At 32.3% G+C, this 24,124-nt stretch overlaps 1 protein-coding gene across 1 annotated transcript; it reads left to right on the plus strand.

Moving 5' to 3' along the window:
* The first annotated feature begins 5,897 nt into the window (after positions 1-5,897).
* On the plus strand, positions 5,898-23,373 carry LOC132721312 (uncharacterized). Its single transcript, XM_060705593.1, has 8 exons — positions 5,898-5,995; positions 7,004-7,152; positions 10,420-10,551; positions 11,531-11,837; positions 12,802-12,834; positions 13,088-13,162; positions 19,434-19,493; positions 20,641-23,373. The coding sequence occupies exons 2-8, from the start codon at positions 7,015-7,017 to the stop codon at positions 20,985-20,987; spliced, it is 1,092 nt and encodes a 363-aa protein (XP_060561576.1). The 5' UTR covers positions 5,898-5,995; positions 7,004-7,014; the 3' UTR covers positions 20,988-23,373.
* The last annotated feature ends 751 nt before the right edge of the window (positions 23,374-24,124 follow it).

A 24,124-nucleotide genomic window follows, 5' to 3' on the forward strand; every position in this document is an offset into this window, starting at 1 on the left:
AGCATGGATCCAGACCAGCCTGCGCAGTCTGATCAGGATCAATGCTGTTCGCTATCAGTTTCTCTACTTGTTGTAGGGTTTGTAAGCGAACAGCATGGATCCTGATCAGACTGCCCGGATGCGCAGGCTGGTCTGGATCCATGCTGGTCGCAAACGTTCTATGTTGGTTTTGTCGTGACGCGGCTCAAATGATGTTACCAGATATTATAACCAGAGGCTGCCGATATAAAAATAAAAGTTAAAACATCTGCAAAACAGCTGATCAAGTTCAAAAATTGATTAGACTAGCCAGAGGTAATATCATTTTTAGAGGTTGCCACAAAAAAAAGATATAGCTACAATAAAAAGAAATGATACATAGTGGTTGCCAGACAACAAAAAACCTTCCTCCAAATGAGCTTCATTGACAGACTGGAGCCACCTTTAAGTGATGAGCAGTTAATAAAGCTAGAGTTCATTTCGATGTGTCAAGCATGCTGAAGTTAAAGTCAGTTTAGGTATACATACTACTTTATTGTTTCATGTTTCCCATACCCCGCTTAACTTAAGTTGACTTCATCATCTTTCAATCTGGATAAAACAATATTTTAAATATATACTGACTGAAAAGCGGTCAATGCAGACGATAACTATACGACACGGTACATCACATTTCGTATGTCAGTGAATTTATAGCACAATGAGCAGCGCGCGTTTAACATTATTTTTATCACAAAACAATCAGTACGTCATATTTTTTGGTCTCGTGTCAATTACTTTTTTTTCTAACGAAAACCTAGGCAGGATGTAAAATAGAAAATGAAATAAATGTAAGAAATATTATCGTAAATAAATCGCTTAGAAATTGTCATCCTGGTCGTTAGAAAACATAATTACGGTACTAACGATCGATCAAGATTGAAATTTGCGATTATTATAGCTCACAATATCCGAATTGGATACAGCTCGTTCTCATTCATTGCTCCGAGCCCACAGGCGCGGGGCTATTTGTGTTGACTTTTTTTTGTCCATGGACCCGATTTTTATCAATTAATCCCTTCGATTTACAGCTAAAAATAAATTCGGAAGCAAGAATTCCTTTCGATTTTTATTGTGTAAATTAAGTCATATATTGGTTTCCCATTCGTGATTCGCAGTATGTCATATTAATGGATGAAAACGGGAATTAATTTCATATATAAAAGCAGTATAAAAGACAAAATGAAAAAAATGAACATTAAATTTGGTAATTTATTTCTTACATTTGTATCTTCTACAGGAAATTACCAATTATTCTGTAGTACACAGCGGGTAATGTATGTATTTATTGCTGTATATGAAAGCTACAAATAGATATTACCTTCACATTGTAAAAGGCCGAAAATCTATTTACGGTCATTTGTTTCGCGCTATGGCAATAAACATCGAACTGGATAGTCTTGCAGGAAATGAAATGCAAACATATTCAGCCATAAATTGCACTCTTCATAAAGCTTTTATATCTTTCATTCGCATGAACATGATGTTAGTGAATTTCCTCATATCTGTCAGAAATTCAAGTAACAGTCTTCAATTGATAAATAATGTTTCACTATATCAACATGCAAATGATGCCATGCAAATTTATTCATGATTTTTAATGCTGTCAACGCGTATAACAAAAATCATGAATTTGGTCATTTTGAAATTCATCACAATTATTCATTCCAGTGTGTGTACTCCTTCCAGTATTTATCTTGGACTAAGAATACATTGTATTGCTATTGTATCTATTAAAAGAAACCATTTTACTTCGTTTGACATGAAAAAATGCATGTAATATTACTATATTAGTCCCTTAATTTTATTTCTATTTTTATAATATGTAAGACTGTATATTTGTTACAATCATAATAATGAAAACAGACTTAGTTCATTTTGACTACTGTTATGTATGTTCCAAAGAAAATACATTTAATAGTCTTATCTCTAGCAAGCCTACCACAGTTTATGATGAACAATGTCTTTCGTCCGCTCATTTATCTATGATAAACATGTACAATTCTGATAAAATCCAATTAACCATTGAAAAGTTAAGTCATCAGATGCCTACTAGGTCATCGTCACTTGCTGCATTTCTTGCTCGGATGCGCTTTGATAATGTACACTAGTACTTAATCTAAATAGAAAATGACTTGTGCGCAGGAATGATTTGGTAAGGTATGTGTAATGAGCGCATTCTTTTGCGCGGAGCTTCTCAATTGCTGCATTGCAGCAACATTTGTTATTGTTGCTATTTATATAATTATCACGGGGGTGGAACCCCATTTGAATCTCAAAAATGAGCATCGGTAAAAATGATATGTGAATTTCCGCTGCACCAGATGTGAAGCGTAACACCAGATGTGACTGGAAAAATAGGCCGATCTCAGTGTAAGTTTTCATCTTTTTAAACATTTATATAAAATTCAATCCTTTTTTTAAGAAAATCGAAATGTGATTCTACCCTCCTGACTCTCCTCTATATTACCCCTTGTTGTTTTGGATTTCTATGCAGTCTTCATCGAGATATTATTTCCGTCGTGGGTTCTGATGTGTCCAAAACATGCAATATGAATGAAGAAAATGTCACTAAAGGGACTCGAAAAAACATAGATTTTACGAAATCTCACTACAGGTCGATGCTAAACATTGAAACAAACCCTGGTTTAAATATTTATTGAGATTTGGCTACATACAAGGGAATCGCTGCTCAAAATTGCATTTGAGCTCCAGATGTGCTGAAGAGATTCATATGTGCATAGCATGAAAAATTAGCAACATAATTTCGCATCTCTTTCATACGGCAATCTAGAATTTATTCTATTGTGTATCATTCTGTAATAAATACTATTATCCGAAATAGACACATTTTCACGAGACGAGCTTGAATAACATAGTATCCATATAGAAAGAGATATAAGACATTCTGCATACGAAAGGTTTTGAAAATACGTAGATATGGTGGGAAGGCCTTGCTTATTTTGACTTATTGACGTCGTGTGTACTGCAATCTTTCCCTTTTTATGCCACCATGCATTAATTAATTAATTAATTATTCACTCGACTGCACTGTCTGCTTAATAGGGGAGTAATGTGAAGCGTGTTTGAATTTGTTATGATGCTGTAAGAAAGTTAATGATAAACTTTAAAAAAAAGATCAAAGAAGATTTGCATATTTATTTTCCACATTAAGAAACGTCCCTGCAGAATATTTACATGGTTCACTCCATGCCCACAGTCGTAATTATGAGTCAATGCCTATCTGAATATAATGCCTGCTCTGTAATTCTTTGAATGGTTTTAAAGAAACTTTAACATATCTTAACCGTATTGAGCGGACATGCGTAGCTCATAATGCACATGGATTGTTTCCTGAAAATGTTCATGTACGCAAAAAGATCACTAAACTTATTCTCCGCTTTATAACTATTATTTCAGTGGGAACTGTACATTATAAACATTTTCGTAATTCGTTTCTTTTCTTTTGTTATTTTTCAGGAAAATGGGTCGTTTTCTAGGCACAAAAAGGAAAGGTTTAAAACTTTTAAGAATAAAACGTCACGTCATCGTGTATCGTGAAAACAGGAAGTCATCAGCGCTTACATCTCCTTTTTCGCCTTTTAAATTGTCCCCATGTGTCAAAAGATTCCGCGTATCGCAGACTCCAAAGTCCAAGAATTCACCAGAAAGTGCACGTATTATTTTTTCCAATTCAAAGAAAAAACGCTTAATATTCAATTCACAACTATTAAGTCCCATGAAATGTTCTCCGCAGATAGGATTTGCAAAGATATAGAGGATATTTGTTTGTTTGTGTGTAAGATGAAATTTTATTTCATCGAGTGGGCTTTAAAAACAGTATGCTCACGAGTGGCGTAGCCACGAGTGAGAATACTGTTTTTAAAGTTCACGAGATGAAATAAAATTACATCTTACACAACAAACAAACAAAGTTTCTTTTTATTTTATGCTTAAAAACAAGAAGTCTTGAGCTGAAAAATAAGTCCGACAATCGACGTTAAATGACGGTAATATTATTCATTTTATTAAAAAAAATATGAATGATCGCTTGTTTTAATAATAAAAACAAACAATTCTTGTAGGAGAAAAAGTCCAACCATCCATCCATATTTCTGTTACTTATTGCGAATTTATATTAGACCTGGCTTTGTAAAATGTAAGCGGCAGCCATTTATTAAAGTTGTGTATTTCACGGGAGGAAAATAATAGTGTTTTATTCAGAGGAATATCATTTAGATTTGTTAGTCATACACCTTTTTAAAAGAAAGAAAACTTATTTGAGGATTGCAACAGACAAAAAATAAGTGTTAACAAATGTGAAAACATTAAAAAAAGCAGCAATGAAAATGGAAAACTTGGAAGCTGGCTCAAGAATGCTTGGTTGTTTTAACTTGTTCTTCGAGTGATGGCTGTCATTGCTTTTCAATTTTTTATAAAGCATACGGCAGTTATTGCTCGAAGGATACTTTAATATGCCCAAATGTCATCAAGAGCAGTTTTGCATGTGGAAGGAATGTATTTTTCAGACTGTAAAAATGAAAACAAAAAATTTAGAGACGAAATTTGGTGATTGGAATTTGATTGAATAGAAGTAAGTTTTCTTCTTTTTATTACTTTTGACATTTAAGTTATTTATCAATTTCAGCTTTGCTTTTTCTTTAAACAGCCTGACATTGTCAGAATTGTCAGCAAAAATAAAATTGAGGTACCACATGGGGAAAATCTTAAAAAAGTAGTTTCGTCATTGAAAAGTGTGAAATTATATTTTGATAATTTTCACTGTGAAATTATCAAATATAATTTTCACGGATAAATCAGTAATCCACTGAAAAGCATAAAATAAAAATAAAATCAGTTGCAATGAACAGATAGACATTATGGATGACATGGGTTACATTAAAAGTAACCGAGGTTCGGGTAGGGAATTTAATTTATGGAGAGAAGCCAGTCATAAATTGAAATTTTATGCTTATTAAAATTATCATTTCTGTTTATCATGCGAACAGTGGAAACAGTTATAATATATCGAACTCGACTATTATGTAGAAATATCATGACCTGGGGCGGCATCTCGGTTTTTCCTTACAGACAATGTTCTCGGCCCATAAAGAAAAACCTTCGATGTCGCATTAGGCCATAGTATTTACACATAACAATCTGTCGCTATAACTATAATTTGTGGAATTTTAAAGTTAAAGATAATTTTATGAATGTAAACATTATTAAAGAAACATATTATATGACACGATAGCTTTACAAAGTTCAATACTTTCAGTTTGGTTTGTCCAAGTTACATATCATTTATTAGTGAATGTACGTTTATCATAAGAGTACTATCCGCTCTGCGTTAACATTTTCATGTACTCGGGCCTTTTAGTATTTCTAATGCTAGCATAAGCTAGTAAGCTCTGTCACTGTGGTAATCAAACACACTAATGTTACAATTAAACTTTCAGCCAAAGCTGCAAAACCTATATTGTTTCTATACATTGGCTATTCAATGATTATATGGAAGTGGTCCGTAGTTTTGTAGATGGTTTTCTACATCACTTATGAATCTCTTCAGCACATCTGGAGCTCAAAGGCAAATTTTGAGCAGCGATTCCCATGTATGTAGTCAAATCTCAATAAATATTTAAACCAGGGTTTGTTTCAATGTTTAGCATCGACCTGTAGTGAGATTTCGTAAAATCTATGTTTTTTCGAGTCCGTTTAGTGACATTTTCTTCATTCATATTGCATGTTTTGGACACACCAGAATCCACGACGGAAAGAATATCTCGATGAAGACTGCATTTTTACCGATGCTCATTTTTGAGATTCATATGGGGTTCCACCCCCGTGATTATGGGACAGTCATTTACTATTTATATAATATAGTCTATAAATAGAATTAAAGTATCTGGCTGATTGAGTTTAATTATAGTTGGTTAAGCGGAAGTAAAACTATAAACTGAAAGAGTAAAAAAATCAGGTAAATTAAACGTTTTCCTTTTATTACAAGAGGCTGATAAAAAATAATGACACACTCAAGATTTAAAATTGAAAATTGATTAGCAAATAAGTGAACTGAATATATTATATTTCATTTTGTTGTAAATAATAATATTATGAACTACTTTCGGTTTCAACTACTTTTACATGTTTTAGCATTTTTAAATGTTTCAGTTTTTGGTTACTTTATAATTTAAGTTAAGTGTAATGTTTTGCGATATCTGTAATTAAAAATCTAAATACATTTATACTTATTAAATAAACAGCTGATACCTCGATTGTTCTTTTTAAATATTTAACTTTCGTTTTCAAACAATACTTTGATTGATTCTAAAATAAGACTCTTTACTGTTTTCGTTGATTTGTCGTTTTAAAAGTAAAAGAAGTGTTATATACATAAAAATTTACATGTATATTGTTTATGAAATAAACAACAGCGATAAAAATTAACTTAACCGGTATACGCATGTTGTTTTAATAGCCATTTCAGCTTTCTTAGAAATAATTGAACAAAAAGTGGTTGATGTGTAGATGATTAACGAGCTTGTGATATGGGATATTATTATAAAAGACAAAGCATGTGTTCACAGGTCACAATCTTTTCATGTATATTAACCTAATCGAACTCAACTTGTGTCTAGACTTTCCGTCACTATCCGTAGTTCGTATAGCTGTCATTATCCAGTCTCATTTCTTGAGCACAAACTAAATACCGTTTTCCGGTATATACCGTACAAGGCGCTTGAACGGTTAATGCTAAAATCTCACGTATTCACCCGCTGGTCACACCGATTTATATACGATAAAGATTGAAAGATGTAAGAATCGGCGAAAAAAAAGCGATATTTTTTCTACTTTGTGATCATGATATTTCTGCAAGCGTCTAGAAGTACTGGTCCAATACTGTAGTGAGTTAAATCCATTATCAAGTCTCATATCAGTATAAAAACTACATGTACAGTTCCAGATTATTTTTATGCATTTCCAGGGAATCGAAATATGACTGAAACACATGCAAATATTATAACTCTCCTCTCCAAACCTCATCTTAACAAGGGGCGATATGCAGTCAGTATTGATGCAACAAGCAAAGACGATCCAGGAGCTATCATAGAAAAAAGAAGAGATGAGAAACTGGTACATTTATGTATAGATTAAGATGACAGTAGCATATGTCACCGTCTATTTTCATTATAATACAGTCATGTTCATGAACAACACTCAATCTCTTTTCAACAATACAATACTACAAACCACGTACATTTTGTAAATAGAAAATATGCAATTAAAGAAAGATAGTGCACAAAAGTTTTATAAATACAGTAAAAATCCTACTGAAGAACACTCCGGAATTAAGAACATCCGCTATTAAGACCAGTTTAAAAATGAACAGAATTTTTGTTTGTGTGTCAATTTTTACCAACCAGCTAATCCACTAAGACCACCGGTTTCAGTCCCAAGACATTGTTTTTGGTTGGTTTTTTTAAATCTATTATTATTTTTACCCCTCTTTATATAAATATATATTCATACAAAGTGCGGCAATTGAAGAATAAATCAATAGAAAAAAAGAATTTTTTTTTATTAAAACTGGTCTTAATAGCGTTTGGTCTTAATTTCGAGGTGTTCTTTAATAGGATTTTTATTAGCTCGACTTTTTTTTGAAAAAAAAGTAGAGGTATTGCTATAGTCGCGGCGGCGTTGCCGTTGCCGTCCGCAAACTTGGACCTGGATCATAACTTTTTTATTTCTTGGTGTATTGCCGCACAAGACCTTTCAGTAGACCACACTAACCTTGACCTTCATCCATAAATTACCTTGACCTTCAAGGTTAAAAGTCCAAATTTTGCTTGTTCATGCTGTTATTGGTTGTAACTTTGTTATATTTGAATGGATTGTCTTCAAACTTGAACATAATAATCTTCAAGGATATCCCTTAAAAATAACCAGACAGACCTTGACCTTCACTCATAAATGACCTTGACTTTGAAGTTCAAATTATTGAAATTTTCATTGTTTTTGCTGTAACTGGCTGTAACTTTGCTTTTATTGAAGGGATCAACTTCATATTATAACAAAACATACTTAAGGACAAGACTTTGTTACCACCACGTGACACCACCACCACGTGACACAACCACGTGACACCACCACATGAATTCACCTCGCGACACCACCACGTGTCACCAACATGTGACACCACGTGTCACCACGTGACTCCACGTGTATCTATTTATAGCATTTTCTATTTATAGAATTGCGTGTTTCTATTTATAGAATTGTGTGTTTCTATTTATATATGTAAAATAGTATATTTATATATACAAAATATATAGACAAAACTAATGTGACAAGATAGACCGATTAATTTTATAAAAACGAAACGTTAAGATTTTGTTTAAACATTCTTTTGTTTGCTTTTAGAGAAAGTAAAAAGTCGAGCGTTGCCCCGCCCGGCTGTGGCCCTTGTTGTATATAAAATAATACATTGTCAGTGTAGATTCGAAGTTTTATCAGTGCAAGTTCAAAACTTTTCAAGATATGGGCAACACATTTAGGACACTAACAGATGTAATTAAGCAAGGTATCTACAACATTTTGTGATAAGCGAAAATATTGATTCCAAATTCTATTTCTGTCAAAAGAATATTATGTTTACCAACATGAATGAATACATAGATAATGAAACAAAATACACCAATGATATGAAACACATTTCTTGACAAGCGAAAACATTGTGACATTTTAACAATTATAACCAAAACATATCGGCAGATTTAGCTATATGCATGGAACAGTACATGTACATTTAATTACTAATTATGGACGACCATTAAACCCAGGTGGCCCCAAATATGCCTGATCTAGTCGCTGTCTTTGTGATAAATTATTGTTTTTTATCAACAATAAACGCATGTTTCTACTTTAATTAAATGCTGTAAATTAAATTGATTTTAACTTTCATGAAAGAAAATTGTTTTTATGTCTATTACAAGAACGTTGACATTTCTGACGTCAGGAATGCTATGCCAGACTTCTCAGCATTTCAGCATGTGCTGCTTGAATGAATATTGAATATTATATTAAGACTAAAAATATAGTAAACACCAAAGCAACATACAGAATTCAGGCAATTTTGATACACCCTGAAAGGGCCTCAAATACAGGTTTTCTTTTCTTACAAAACACTCAAAATAGATGTGAAGCAAAGCTCACTGTTTTTTAAATTAGTTGTTTTTTTTTTCAAATCTAAATTGTCAAAAATATACATGTAGTACATCATAAGTATTTGGCATTTTTAGTACATTCATCTCATTTTATCTCTCAAGCACAAATCTATTATCATATCATATAAACATATAAGGATCCATGCTGTTCGCTATCAGTTTCTCTACTTGTAATAGGGTTGGTAAGCGAACAGCATGGATCCTGATCAGACTGCGCGGATGCGCAGGCTGGTCTGGATCTATGCTGGTCGCAAATGCACTATGTTGGTTTTGTCGTGACGCAGCTCGATCATATGTATTTCAAGGCAGGAACACTGTCTATCAGAACACTATAATTATGTAACACTACACACAAGTTCCATAATTATATTGTCTTTTCACCCACAACCATCAAGTCTTTATCACAAGTATAGAACTTGTTAATTTTCATTCGGGACATAATGCTTATCTATTTTCTAATATTGTGAATATTTCATGGCAGTAAATCAATCAAAACATAGATAATACATATATATTACTGTCTGTATTTATGTTAAAAAGCATTCCTTTAAATATGCTGTGCATATATCGTTAGAATAATGCACTTGATTGCCTTATCTGTTTGATAAATTCATTTACTTATTAATTAAATAATTAATTAATTAATTTATTAATTAATTTATTTATATATTTATTTATTTATTTACTTATTTATTTTTATTTATTTATTTATATATTTATCTTTTTATTTATTTATGTATTCATTCATTCATTCAATCATTCATTCATTCACTAACTCACTCATTCCTTCACTCACTTACAAAATCACTTATTCATTCATTCATTCATTCACGTAGTCAGTCAGCCACTAAGTTATTTATTTATCTATTTATTGTTTTATACTTATGTATTATTTATTTATTTATTTATTTATTTATTTGCTTATTTATTTTTATTTATTTATTTATTTATTTATTTATTTATTTATTTATGTATTCATTCATTCATTCATTCATTCACTAACTCACTCATTCCTTCACTCACTTACAAAATCACTTATTCATTCATTCATTCATTCACGTAGTCAGTCAGCCACTAAGTTATTTATTTATCTATTTATTGTTTTATACTTATTTATTATTTATTTATTTATTCATTTATTTATTTTTCATTTATTTATTTATTTATTTATTTCAAGGAATATATAGAGGATCATGTAATGACAGGTGGAGGATGTTCTCCACAAATAGAGCTCCATTTAAACAGAGGAAAGTGTAAAATACAAATATTGATATCCGGCGCATTAAAACCCTCAGCTAAGCTCGAAAAGGTATAAATGAGTTTTAAAGTTTTAAAAATTAACTTCCATAGATGGTTATGTTTTTTCATAATAGCAATATTTTTATCCATTTTTTTCGTGTCTAGCGTGGAGAGTGTTTTTAAGTCTAATTTTGAGGCCGGTTTGACTTGGAGCCACTCTGACTTAGGCCGATTTGACCCTTTTGCATAATGACACTGTGAATATCAATCATATTGCAACGTCCCAGCTTTACCTGAGCAGAAAGACCTCCGGTGTCCCTTTATGTATTAATTCAGACACCTTAGAAGAACCGCTGAAGCTTTGTAAGCGATCTCTGTAGCTTCTAGTCATGAAATAATCCAAAACTCCATGACTGATTTTAAAGCCACAAAGGAAAGGTAATTTACTTGAAAGCAGCAAATGTACAGAGAGAGACCTTGAATAAAAAGAGATAAAATAATGTTTACAGTTATCTGCATTCGTTTGTTTGCTGGAGAGAACATGCTGTAGTGTTGGGTTCGAACTCACGCCGACACTGTAAATGGTTATAGGGCAACTATAAGGCTTTTCAGTTATACGGCGACTATACGACTTTACAGTTACACGGAAACTATACGGCTTTACAGTTATACGGCAACTATACGGCTTTACAGTTAAAGTCATTGTCTCCGGCACGAAGTTTACCGAAGTAGAACTACTGAATTGCTCATTAGCTGAAGAAATGAAAACAGATCCAATTGAGATATTATTCATAACTGCTCTTACAGACTATATCAATACAAGCAAACTTGTGTTAAAGACCACTTCCGAATTAAGGTACCCCTGTAAATAAAGGCCACTTTTCGACAATCCTACATTGATCAAAAAGAACAAAGCTACCTCCAAATAAAATCCACTTGTCTATAAAGGCCAAGTTCGGTCTCTCCCTTGTATGACCTCTATTCACAGGTTTGACTGTATATTAAACACTGATGTAATAATTGTGACGTAAAACTTCTCATTACAACAGGGAGAAGATGTTCTAGTTTTTAACGAAGCTCAAGGGGAGTGTAGAAAAATTTTGAGCTTGATTCCTGTATACGACGGTTCCGAGGATGACACAGCTACGATTAAGTTCAAAGTCGACGATGAGATCAAACATACGGTACACATTCATGAAATACCGACTGAGAAGAGTCAGGATCTTAGCCAAAGCCTGAAAAGTACACGAAGCGCTAATTCCAGTATTAATGATGCCAGTTTTCGTACGGCGCCAGAGAGTATGGCGTCATCGAGTTCCTCTTCAGATTTTACAGACGAGTCTACTTTAATGCAAGGTAAATGTGCGAAATCTAGTCTTCACAAATCTTACTTACAAAATGAAGGTTATTCATTATTTATTTGAGACAGTGCTTGTTAAACATAACGAGAACTAACTTAATTTCAAACATATTTCTTAAAAAATGCTTGCCTCTAGAAGATAACAAATAGCAGGCATTGTAATAACATTCCAAATTTCTTCAAATGCATAGAATTGTTTAAAAAACGAAATATTTCTTTAAAATGTGCATTCGAAATAAGACAGTCCTTTATAAAATTATACTGCTTCTGTCATCCGGGTTATAATTAGACCGAATATAACTTTTGACTGTCTGGGTAATAAAGATGGCTTTTAATTCCCCTTTTTAAGAGACTGTTAAAGGAACTCCACTGATGTTTAAAAGCATTAAACAAAAAATTTAAATTTCATACATAGATCACCTATTGTACTTAAAATAGAAACAATATAATTAGAAATAGACAGAGAAATAGATTGAAAATCATACTTTTGTGTTATACTTGAAACGCTTTCAATTTTGGATCATTTTCACAAAAGAATAATTATTCTGGAAAAACGGAGTGAGCAAATGATACGAAATTTTCCACCAAAGTTATTAGCATTTCGTCAGTTTTAGTATTATAACTAATTATCGCCCCTTGAGAAAAGCAACATAGTGCAAGAAAATCACATTTTCACTTTTTATAATTTTATAAAAATACGATGGTTCTCAATTACTATGGTACCAATTTCATCGTTTTTGGATAATTAAAAGTTGTTAAAATATTAGTTCGAAACAAAAGAGGATTTAACGACGGTGACGTCATTTTCTACACTATGTTGGTTTTCTATTGGGGCGGCCCATTATGTGATATAGGCATACGGTTTGATTTGATAGAAATGCTAAGAACTTCATTTACATATTTTACTGCACATAACATTTTGTCATTTTAGCAATAATAAATGGTTTCTTATATTTAAAGGTTCTGTCAGGCAAACAAGGGTCTCAACATCAGGTAAATCACCTTTAACTTACATTTTTATAAGTGCATGTACTTGTGTAAATGCTTGCAAGAAATGACATTAAACAGTATTTATAGTGAAAATCTTGGTGGGTATCGCCTATATGTGACTACATGTACAATGATATTTGCGACTGTTCAAACGTGGGTGTTTGCGTTTGAAACAAATGTCACTGCTCATGTTATAAGGTAAAAATTCGTCACTAAAGAATCGTCAGTGTTATTTTCTTGTTATTTTTGTCAACAGGAGGTGAATCTGCAAGGTCAAATCTATGTGCTGATCCGGTTCCACCAAAGGATTCAGGCCTGGATGATGCGGTCGGTAAGTTCATTATAGCTTAAGTCATCATCATTACCGAGCTATAAATGTTACCTTGCTGTCCTGGCTGTACTGGTGACCAAGTTATTTTCTGTTCCAGCGGGTTATAGGTTAAAGCATATGTCTTTTCCTGCCAAACAATGCATATGTATAAATAAACATATATTGACAAATGTTAAGGCCCATAACCTTATCAGTAAGTCAAGCTCGTCCGAAAGATATGACCATTCATTTTGGCAGCTTTTTTTCTCCATGGCTTCCCGTATATCAAAATAGTAAACACCACAAACGTCGAATTATATACATATTTAGTATTATTTATTGAATTACTGAATTCAAAATTTATAGGTCACCGTTTTGATGATAATAACCTTTAAGGATACGAATTGTAATAATGTCCGGGGTTCATACTTTCAGTGCCTGAAAGGGCAGATGGACCCTCATTAAGACTAGAATACACACATACATAGTGTAAAGGCCATAACTTTAAAATAGAATAATAGGGATTACAGAACCAAAATACAATTATTCGGGTTCAAACAATATCACTGATGGATATGCATACGTATACAATACACGTGCCTGGCTTTATACTGGTTGCCAAGGCCAATCACTGATTGGTTCAATAAGCTTGTAGCTTCCGACACAAACGAACTAAAATAAGTTTTGTATAAACTAATCACTGATGAACATAAACGGTTCCGGCAGATCATCTCTTGAAACCGTAAAGTTAAACTTTGCTTTATTGGCTGTCACATCTTGCCAAAACTACGCTTCTTAAGAAGCAAGCAGACCAGTTTTACATTTTTTTACCGTTTTTTTTTATTGAAAGAGTCACAAAATACAGCTATATTAAACGTCAGGCAATCCGAAATATTCTATAGTTTCCTAGTCAAATGGGTATACACTTCTTGCATACATATTTTATATTTAATAAGTTCTTGTTTTACACTGTATTTTATTTTTTCACTCTTACTTTACTTTCTTTCGACTGCTTTCGTAATACATGTACCCGCTTTTTAAATTTAGTAATTCATTTTTGAGTCGTGAATTGGTGTTTCCAATTATGACGTAATAATCTTAGAAAATACCAATATTTATTTTATGCTTTTCAGTGGATTACTGATTTATCCGTGAAAATTATATTTGATAATTTCACAGTGAAAATTATCAAAATATAATTTCACTTTTTTCAATGACGAAACTACTTTTTTAAGATTTTCCCCATGCGGTACCTCAATTTTATTTTTACTGACAATTCTGACAATATCAGGCTGTTTAAAGAAAACGCAAAGCTGAAATTGATAATCAACTTAAATGTCAAAAGTAATAAAAAGAAGAAAACTTACTTCTATTCATTCAAATTCCAATCACCAAATTTCATCTCTAAATTTTTTGTTTCATTTTTACAGTCTGACAAATACATTCCTTCCACATGCAAACTGCTCTTGATGACATTTGGGCACATTAAAGTATCCTACGAGCAATAACTGCCGTACGCTTTATGAAAAATTGAAAAGCAATGACAGCTATCACCTCGTAGAACAATTAAACCACCCAGCGTTCCGAGCAAGCTTCCAAGTTTTCCATTTTCCAAGCTCCTTTTCTGATAGTCCTATAACATAAGACGTTTCCGTTCATACTACGTACACTCCAACGTCTTATCGGCTTCGTCACAAGTTCCTTTAGCAAAACGCGCAGCGATTTTGAAGCGCTATATAAACCGTCGTAATTTACTACAAAAACAATATTTTGAGTAAACAGATATACAGACAGTAAATCTAAACATTTTTGCATCAATGTGCAGCAAAAAAAATAAATGACTCACCTTCGTATGTAAATAAATCCAATCCAATACAATCTATACCATTTTCACCGCTATATACATTCGGCCATGTTACCTGTATACATGTGGTTAATTAAAATTTCGGTTTACTTTAGACGAAATTAATTTTCCTGCATGTTTGTCTCTTGATAATTGGATTATAGTGCAATGTAGTCGATTTTTTTTCATTTGTGCGTTTACACAGACATTTAATCATCGTGAAAGGAATATATAACAGAAATGATATATTACTTTGAAATTTGCAAACAAAAGTTATTTATTTGGTTCATATTATTTCCTTGAAATTGTTGGAAGTTTTGCATTTATGGTTTTGCGAGACAATTCTCATTCAATGTTCAATATCTATAATAGAAATAAGATTTCATTTTCCAAACATCTTAAAATAGAACAGCTTATTGCAGTCCATGCTTTACGTTGTCCACATAAACTTAATTAACCAGTTAAACTGTAAATATATGTACTATATAGTAAAACCTCGCAGATAGGATCGACATTTTTATGTTATCGTGAAAATGTTTATGTTGTCAACATCATGATAGAAAATATGTTAATGAAAAAACAGGGTCTTCAAATAGAAATACCCTGATGAAATTAATGTGCACTGTTTGGCACATAATGTTGATGTTCATCTGTATTTTTAAAGACTTCTTGCGCTTTTTGATCACGTGAAATAAATTTCATTCACGTTAAATAGATTCATTTTTGGGTCTGCATGTGATAACTTAGAGGCAATTAATTTTTAAGAAGAAATACATGAACATTTCGTCTATCTTAACATATTACTTTTTTATTACAAGATAAACATTTTAGTAATTTATGAAAAACTAATAATTTTAGATACTCATTGACATTTTTTTAGATAATTTATTATTCGTTGAAAATCAGTTATCAAGACCATAATGATTTTATATACTGGTTGAAAAACTGTTTGCAATCATTTATTATTGAATGGTGTACATGTATGTATAAAGTGTCCGCAAAATTACAAATGATGTACAGCGCCTGCTTGTTCTGTTCAATGACGACGTAATTGATGTGACCCGAAAATCTATCTCTTTGTAGTATTCCGATCTTCCGATCATCACATGGGTGAGAGTTCTATTACTAGTATCTTTCATGCAGTACTAAGGTACGCTTACGTTGTATTCTAATATCATACTTTAAGTGAATTTTGAACATGGATTATTAAAAGACGCTACTTTCGTCTCTCCTTTTTTGTCTAGGATTTGTAACAGGTTATATAAAACTTGGCTGACAGTTAACTGGAATACTTTTTTGATATTGTAATATATTCACACTTTGAATATGTCTGTGAATAACTTAAAAAAACAAATCGAAAAGCTTGGTGATGCTGTAGAAGATTACCACCATACAGGAAGTCGTTGTTTTTTAGTAACTGACAGTAAAGGAAGGTATTTATCGCGTCATCTTGAACGAAGGGATTACTTGGATATTATTTGGAAGAGTGGAGCGCGAGTTGAAGATGCAGCTTTACTAAGCCGTCTTGAAGTTAAGCTTAAAGATTTAAAAGCTCCATTGGTCTTGCTTTGGCTTGGTACATGTGACTTTACAAAATTAGAACGTAATAAAACAATTAGTCTCAGGAATATCTCTGCCGAAGACGTTTTTTCTAAGATGGTAAAAATGCACACTTCAGTATTACAGATTAACTCTTCCGCACGTGTACAATTTTCTTCAATGTCCGGTATATTCAATGAAAACTTGGAATACTTTGAAAGGTTTCTCTGACTCCGATGATAAAGATCTGGAGGATTTAGTAGCAAAATTTAACGAACTGGTCGACTCATACAATTCCATGTATACGCCTAAATTTTCATTGGATTTAGAAAAAAATACAAAAACGAAAAAAGGATCACGATCTCGATATTATTTTAATTACAACTTGTATATTGATGGCATTCATCCTGGTCCTGAAATTGCACAACTTTGGATCTTAAAAATTCGCAAACTTATCAAAATCTTCAAGACTAGTATATCCCGTGTAAAAGCAGAAACATGTTTGACTGTTGAATGGGGATTGCCTCGCTCACATATCAAACGATGCCTGTTTTGGACTGAATTTTAGACGGTAGAAGAAGATACATATGTACATTCATTATTATTGTCGCCGTTAACGGACTGCGAGATATATAATGAACCTGATTTGAAATTTTTTTACTGTACACCGCCTGCGCTAAGCAAATCAGAACAGAGGATCTAATGCCATATATGATTTAAAAAAAACTGGACGGCCAATCTTCTGTGAACAAATTATGATAAACAAGATCAAAAAGAAAGGCGGCGTTCAATGAACGCAAACTCCTACACGATCCAGCAACAAGAACCAGTGGCAAGCCCATGATCCGCCATGTTATTCGTCAGTAGTTTGCACTTGACAGTACCGTCCATGAACAAGCCCAATCAGGCCAAGCCTGCAACATTTTCAATTTTGCCGTGTTGGACTTTCTTTAGGGATTCTTACTGTTTCTTTTGTTTTATTTACATGTATAAAGGACATAAAGCACCATTATTGTATTAAGTTTGTAGGCTCTTGCGGGGTTAAACATTTTAAAAGGTTCATCTGAAAGAGTTAAGAAACATTAGTGTTATTCTTCGTGTAAGGAATCTATCTCAAGAAAATACTTTTTAGAAAAAAAATCTGTCAGCAAATATTTGTGGCTGAATGGTGATTCAAAGCATTTTTTGGATATGTAATTTAACAAATCAACAAGTTTTGATGATACGGTGAGGTGTCCTTGCTCTTTAATCGAATAATATTCATTACAACTATATATACTGTATACCATGGAGTTGAGTGTATGTATATCTGTGTGTATACAATATCTACTCTTATATATATAATAAACGGTGATAATATTTTTAAAACTAAGAAAAGTGACAGAAAATATCCTAATACTTCATATCATTCCCAAAAAATTAATTTTTTTAATAGTGACTGAGGATTGCCTCGATCACTAATCTTTCTGCTGTAAAATTTTTTTCGTACAAAATGAATTTTAATTATATCGATTCGGGGCCCTCGGTTGTTACTGTTCGAGGAAGTGGAGGAAATGGACAGCAGACAGGCTGAAATTTGTGTGATTTGAAATTGGATTGGATTTATTTACATACGAAGGTGGGTCATTTATTTTTTTGCTGCACATTGATGCAAAATGTTTAAATTTACTGTCTGTATATCTGTTTACTCAAAATATTGTTTTTGTAATAAATTACGACGGTTTATATAGCGCTTCAAAATCGCTGCGCGTTTTGCTAAAGGAACTTATGAAGAAGCCGATAAGACGTTGGAGTGTACGTAGTATGAACGGAAACGTCTTATGTTATAGGACTACTTTTCTGAATGTTTTCACATCTGTCAACACTTATTTTTTGTCTGTTTCAATCCTCAAATATGTTTTCTTTCTTTTAAAAAGGTGTATGACTAACAAATCCAAATGATATCCCTCTGAATCAAACACAATTATTTTCCTCCCGTGAAATACACAACTTTAAAAAATGGCTGCCGCTTACATTTAACAAAGCCAGGTCTAATATAAATACGCAGTAAGTAAACAGAAATATGGATGGATGGTTGGAATTTTTCTCCTACAAGAATTGTTTGTTTTTATTATTAAAACAAGCGATCATTCATATTTTTTTTAACAAAATAAAAATAATATCACTGTCATTTAACGTTGAATTGTCGGACTTATTTTACAGCTCAAGACTTCTTGTTTTTAATGAGAAATTCCGACTAAATGGGGCTCTCAATGGGGAAAACAGATTTTAATATTTACGTTAATGTCATGAAAATTTCGTTTGAACTTGTTTTTTAGCATAAAATAAAAAGAAAATTTGTTTGTTTGTTGTGTAAGATTTAATTTTATTTCATCTCGTGAACTTTAAAAACAGTATTCTCACTCGTGGCTACGCCACTCGTGAGAATACTGTTTTTTAAGCCCACTCGATGAAATAAAATTTCATCTTACACACAAACAAACAAATATCCTCTATGTATTATGCTTAATAGTGTCCGCTATCCCTAAAACGTTTGCCATTTACTTGTCAAACAAGAATCAACTTTTTATATTTTTTAAAACTTCTTTTAAAGACAAATGAGCCGCGTCACGACAAAACCAACGTTATGTGTTTGCGACCAGAATGGATCCAGACCAGCTTGCGCTTCCGCGCAGTCTGTTCAGGATCCATGTTGTTCGCTGGTCGCAAACGCATAACGATGGTTTTGTCATGACGCGGCTCAAATGTCTTCCCCAACCTCTCCTCCTCCTCCTCCTCCAAATGAGTTTCAATCAAATCTTCTTAAGCAAACTCGATAGACTTTTCATGTATAATTTATTTATCGATTTAATTGATATATTTATGGATATGAATTGTTTATGAAGTAAACATTTTTTTACAATTTTACAGGCGGTATGCGTTTAAGTGATAATGCACCAGGACCAACAGTGGTTCCGCAGGAAGATCCAGGTAAAACCTTTCACTTCTATGCATTAACTTGCTTACTCTTGAGTTACTCTTGAGGAACTTAATGACTATTACTTCAAAAGTATATGTTACGGTTAATCTTGGATAATGAATTAACCTTTTCTTCATAGAACATATAATAACTCTTGAAGAACAGATTAACCATTACTTAAAAAGAACATATAAAGGCTATTTCGAAAAATGAATTTACCATAACTTCAAAGAATTTGTATGTAAAATACTCTGGAAGAACCGATTGACAATTACTTGAATAACATGTAAAGGTAAACATAAACATAAAAATAAACATGGAGAGCGGGTTGACCATTACTTCAAAGAACACAATTCACAATTAACAGAAAGAGAGAAAAGAAATGCAAACGTTTCTCATTGAGAACGGATCGACTATAACTTCAAAGAACATATAACATAAACATAATATGTTGACGAACGATTTAACCATTTATTCATATAACGAGTTAAGATTTATTGACCATTTCCTCAAAGAACATATAATATGAATATAACATGTTGACTAAATAATTGACCATTACTTCACAGAGCGTGTTACAATAAACTTACCAATATTATATTTATTTTTTTATAATCGTAAAAAAATACTCTTAAAAAAAGTATTGGCCATTTTTTCAAAGAACATGTAAAAGTTACTGTTGATGAACGAGTTTCTTCAAAGAACTGGAAATGTGACTCTTCAAAAACGAATTGACCATTACTTCAGAGATTATGTAAAGGTTACTCTTGAAGAACGAATTGTCCGTTACTTCAAAGATCATGTAAAAACAAAAACGAATTTACCATACTATAAAAACCCTTTAAAGAACGGATAGGCCATTCCTTCAATGAATGTGTGAAAGTGACAGATTGACCTTTTCTTCGGTTACTTTTAAAGAACGAATGTGCCTCACTTCAAGGAGTAAGTTAAGGTAACGAACAAATCGACAAACAAGTGGACCACTTCTTCAAAGAACATGTAATGGTTTCCCTTAAATGATGAATTGACCTTTAATTCAAAGAAAATATAATATTGATTACTTCAAAAATACATAGATTACTTCAATTTACTTTACATTACTTTGTAAATATATAGATTACTCCAAAACATGTTTAGATTATTTTTCTTACTAAATAGCTTATGACAAGATTTTGCTAGACGACTCTCTATTGGCTCTGATTGGTGGGCTTTCACCTAGCGACGCAAGCTTGTTGTTAACGAGTCTACTAGTACCAACACATATACAAGGCCAGAGTCGTTTTAATAACAGCCAAAATATTGTGGCGGCAAATTTTACATCTCTGAAACATTGGAAATCAAAGAAAACATCGAGGAAAGATTTGCCGGACACAACCAACCGACAGCTGTGTGAAGATTTGATCACAGCGCTTGAAGGCATCGGAAGGAAAGACATTGTTCGACTTATAAAATTGAAGTTACAGGCAAATAAGGCGCTAGGGCATGATGATTTTAGTGACCTTTGAAATAGCATCATTTGAGTAATATTTGCAACACTTTTTTTCCATTTTTCTTTTTAACCTGTATACATTAAAATAATTAATTGTTTTTTTTTAGTTCATTTCTGATCTATTAAAGAATGTTAACTTTGATTTGCCATTGTACGCCTGATCTCAATTTATGAAACTTACACATTAACTTGAGAAGTCGATTTTTATTAGACTTTTGTGGTGTTTATGTATAAAATTTGCATGTTTAAGAGATTATTTTTGTTAGGCATTTGTGATGTTTTATATTTTTACATTTTCTCTTTCATACAATGTACTAACCATTTTTTAAATTGATACATTGATTTTTTTACCTAGGAAATCACAAATCATCTATTGATCGATAGTACTATTGGAAATTCATAAATTCGTTTTTATTTAATATCAAATCAATGTAATTCTACAGAAGTTACAAATATTTTGGACAAGTTGTATGACCGTGAATAAAAGAGTTACAAATTTTATTAGGTCATATAACTTGCAAATATTTTAACTTAGAATATATCTATTTTTAATATTTAAATACATTTTGTAAATACTCGTATTTATACAAAGGTTTACCAAGATATTGTTATGTTTTAAAGGCACATGCCTAAGAAATGAATATTTTCTCATTCTGTAGAAAGTGTAAATGTGTGTTATATGATATTTTAATAATGGAGTTAAAGGCACGTTATGTCTTAAAAATGAATGTTGTTTTTTTTTTCTTTCTTTACAAAGGGCAAACATAAGTTTTATAACGTTTATATAATAGTTTATTAGAATGTTAAATGTTTATTGATTGAAGAAAATGGCATTGAAACTGAAACTATTAAAAAATTTGTCGTAAACGTCGGAAAGTGTAAACAAAGTAGTATTTTGACTCCCATAAATGCTAAATCACTATAATTGTTATAATTGCAATACTGTAACAGAAGCAATAAACTGTTTCAGGTAAAAGACCAATTAGTATCTTTCTGGAAACTATAACAGGACACCAAAAATAAATAGAGGATATTTGTAAGATCGGAATATATTTCACCGAGTTAGCACCAAAAGGTATATTTCACGAGTGTCGCAGCCGAGAGTGAAATGTGAACTTTTGGTGTTCACGAGGTGAAATATATTTCGATCTGACACTAAACTAAACAAATTTTCTTTTTATTATATGCAAACAAACGTTAAAAAGGACATTTTTACCTAATACTAAATGAATAGCGCGCAAAATAATTATACAACTTAAGTTGTTTTCCGCTGGTATTTCACTGAAACAACGTAAGGGGCTTTAATTCAAAACAGTGAAATTATCAAATTGATAATTTCACTGTTTGAAACAGTGAAATTATCAGTTTTAATTCACTGATATATTTCTATAAACCATCGAAAAGCATGTAATAAAAATAAACGTTTGGGAATCAACAGGGGAGAGGATTTATTGGGAATAATGGGCCTTTTAAACATGTGAGATACTTATAACCTGAAGAAAATAGTGTTGAATGGAAAATATTTGTGATATAGGTAGCGAAACGTAAACAAATTGGTTTGTTGACTTCTACACAAAATATACAATCACTAAAACCGTACTCATCGTAAAATTGAAAGAGAAGCATATGGCCAATGCGTAACTTTATTGACACTGTAACAGTACAACTAAAAATAAAAAGTTTTTGAGAAATAAAAATGATGCATAACGTAATGGGCCTTTGAACCGTATTCCTGTGTAATCTCTACACTATGTCATTTGTTATTAAAGTCATACACCATTTAATTATGTTTCAGTTGCAGCCAAGATCATGTGAGCAAATTTATGGCTTTGCGCCTTTGGTATACTGCATTTAGAAAACATATATTACTTAATGTCCCATTTATACTGTTTATAATAAGTTTGATTTTTGGAATTTCGTCCCTTAATGGAGGACCTGCCAGAAATGATCATTTTACTTGCCTTTATAAGGTGATATGTATACCGGTGATACAAAGGTCAATGAATAGATACCAACTTTGAGTGCATGGTTGTAGAACAACGCACGGTTCGAGTTCAAATGCGTAGGAATATAATTACGGGCGCCGAAAGGCCCGAGTGATTAATCACAAAGCATTTGAACTATATATAAACCGTGCATTATTATACATTGTATTATATTTCAAGAAAGAATTAATTCTAATTTTCTGACATGGTAACAAAAAAGAATTGATAAAAATATGACGAGCGAACAAGTTACTTTCCTAGCGTTATTTTGTTTATTGACGTCATATCTTATGTGTATTCATTCCATTATTCCATTTTTATGCTGTGCATATATCATATAATATAATGACTGATAGGGGATATTGTATATTGTATTTATATTTGTAAATAAATATAAAGAATACATATATCAAAGAAGTTGCTCGTTTTTAACTAAACACCCCCATAGACAACAAAGAAAGACAACTCCGTATGAAAAATTACATAGTCCTTTCCAAAGAGTTGTCTTTCTTTTAAGTGAAATTTTATTGGCAGTTATTTATGCTTCAGTGACAGAAAAAACAACAAATATCTCTTATCAGACAAAACATAACAGTGGACATTATCAGCTGTATGATAACGATTTGTGAAATATAGATGACACATGTTACAAAAGAAATATCAACGGCAAGAACAAACTAATACACATGTATAAGTATTTCTAAAAAAAGGCTGGGAATTGCCGTTCAGCGAAATATTCGATTTCTTAGTGAAATAGACGTCTTCTTCAACAACAAAACTAATGTTTCTTTTTCTGAATCAGGATCTATCCACTGTTTTCGAGCTTCTTACATAAAGATAGTATTTCAATTCAATTGTAGGTAACCCGACAAAAAGCATGGCAGATGGCGTGCCTCGTAGAGGTCTTGTCGTACATTTTACTACCATGTGACATTATGTGCCTTCACTATGCTGGTTAGCTTAGGGCAGGTCAAGTATTGTTAATGTCGTCATGCAGGTATGGCGATAGTGAGCAGTTATTGCCAATGTAAAATGTAGATAGCAGACAGTCCATGTAACCCAGTAGATGCTCACTTTAATAGAAAGCTGTCATATGAAGAAATATGGTCGTGACCGGAGGAGGGCTCGAACCCCATGATCTCTGGGTTGAGAGGCAGACACCTTAACC

The sequence above is a fragment of the Ruditapes philippinarum genome, unplaced genomic scaffold (assembly GCF_026571515.1).
Source record: "Ruditapes philippinarum isolate M1 unplaced genomic scaffold, ASM2657151v2 ctg1039_1_1_1_1, whole genome shotgun sequence".
Lineage (NCBI taxonomy): Eukaryota > Metazoa > Mollusca > Bivalvia > Venerida > Veneridae > Ruditapes > Ruditapes philippinarum.

Bases quoted from the DNA above. Each gene is read 5' to 3' on its own strand.
- LOC132721312 (XM_060705593.1), top strand. From the start codon at position 7,015: ATGACTGAAACACATGCAAATATTATAACTCTCCTCTCCAAACCTCAT. The intron at 12,835-13,087 runs GTAAATCACCTT...TTTTGTCAACAG, and splicing joins AACAAGGGTCTCAACATCAG to GAGGTGAATCTGCAAGGTCA. The intron at 19,494-20,640 runs GTAAAACCTTTC...CTTACTAAATAG, and splicing joins GGTTCCGCAGGAAGATCCAG to CTTATGACAAGATTTTGCTA.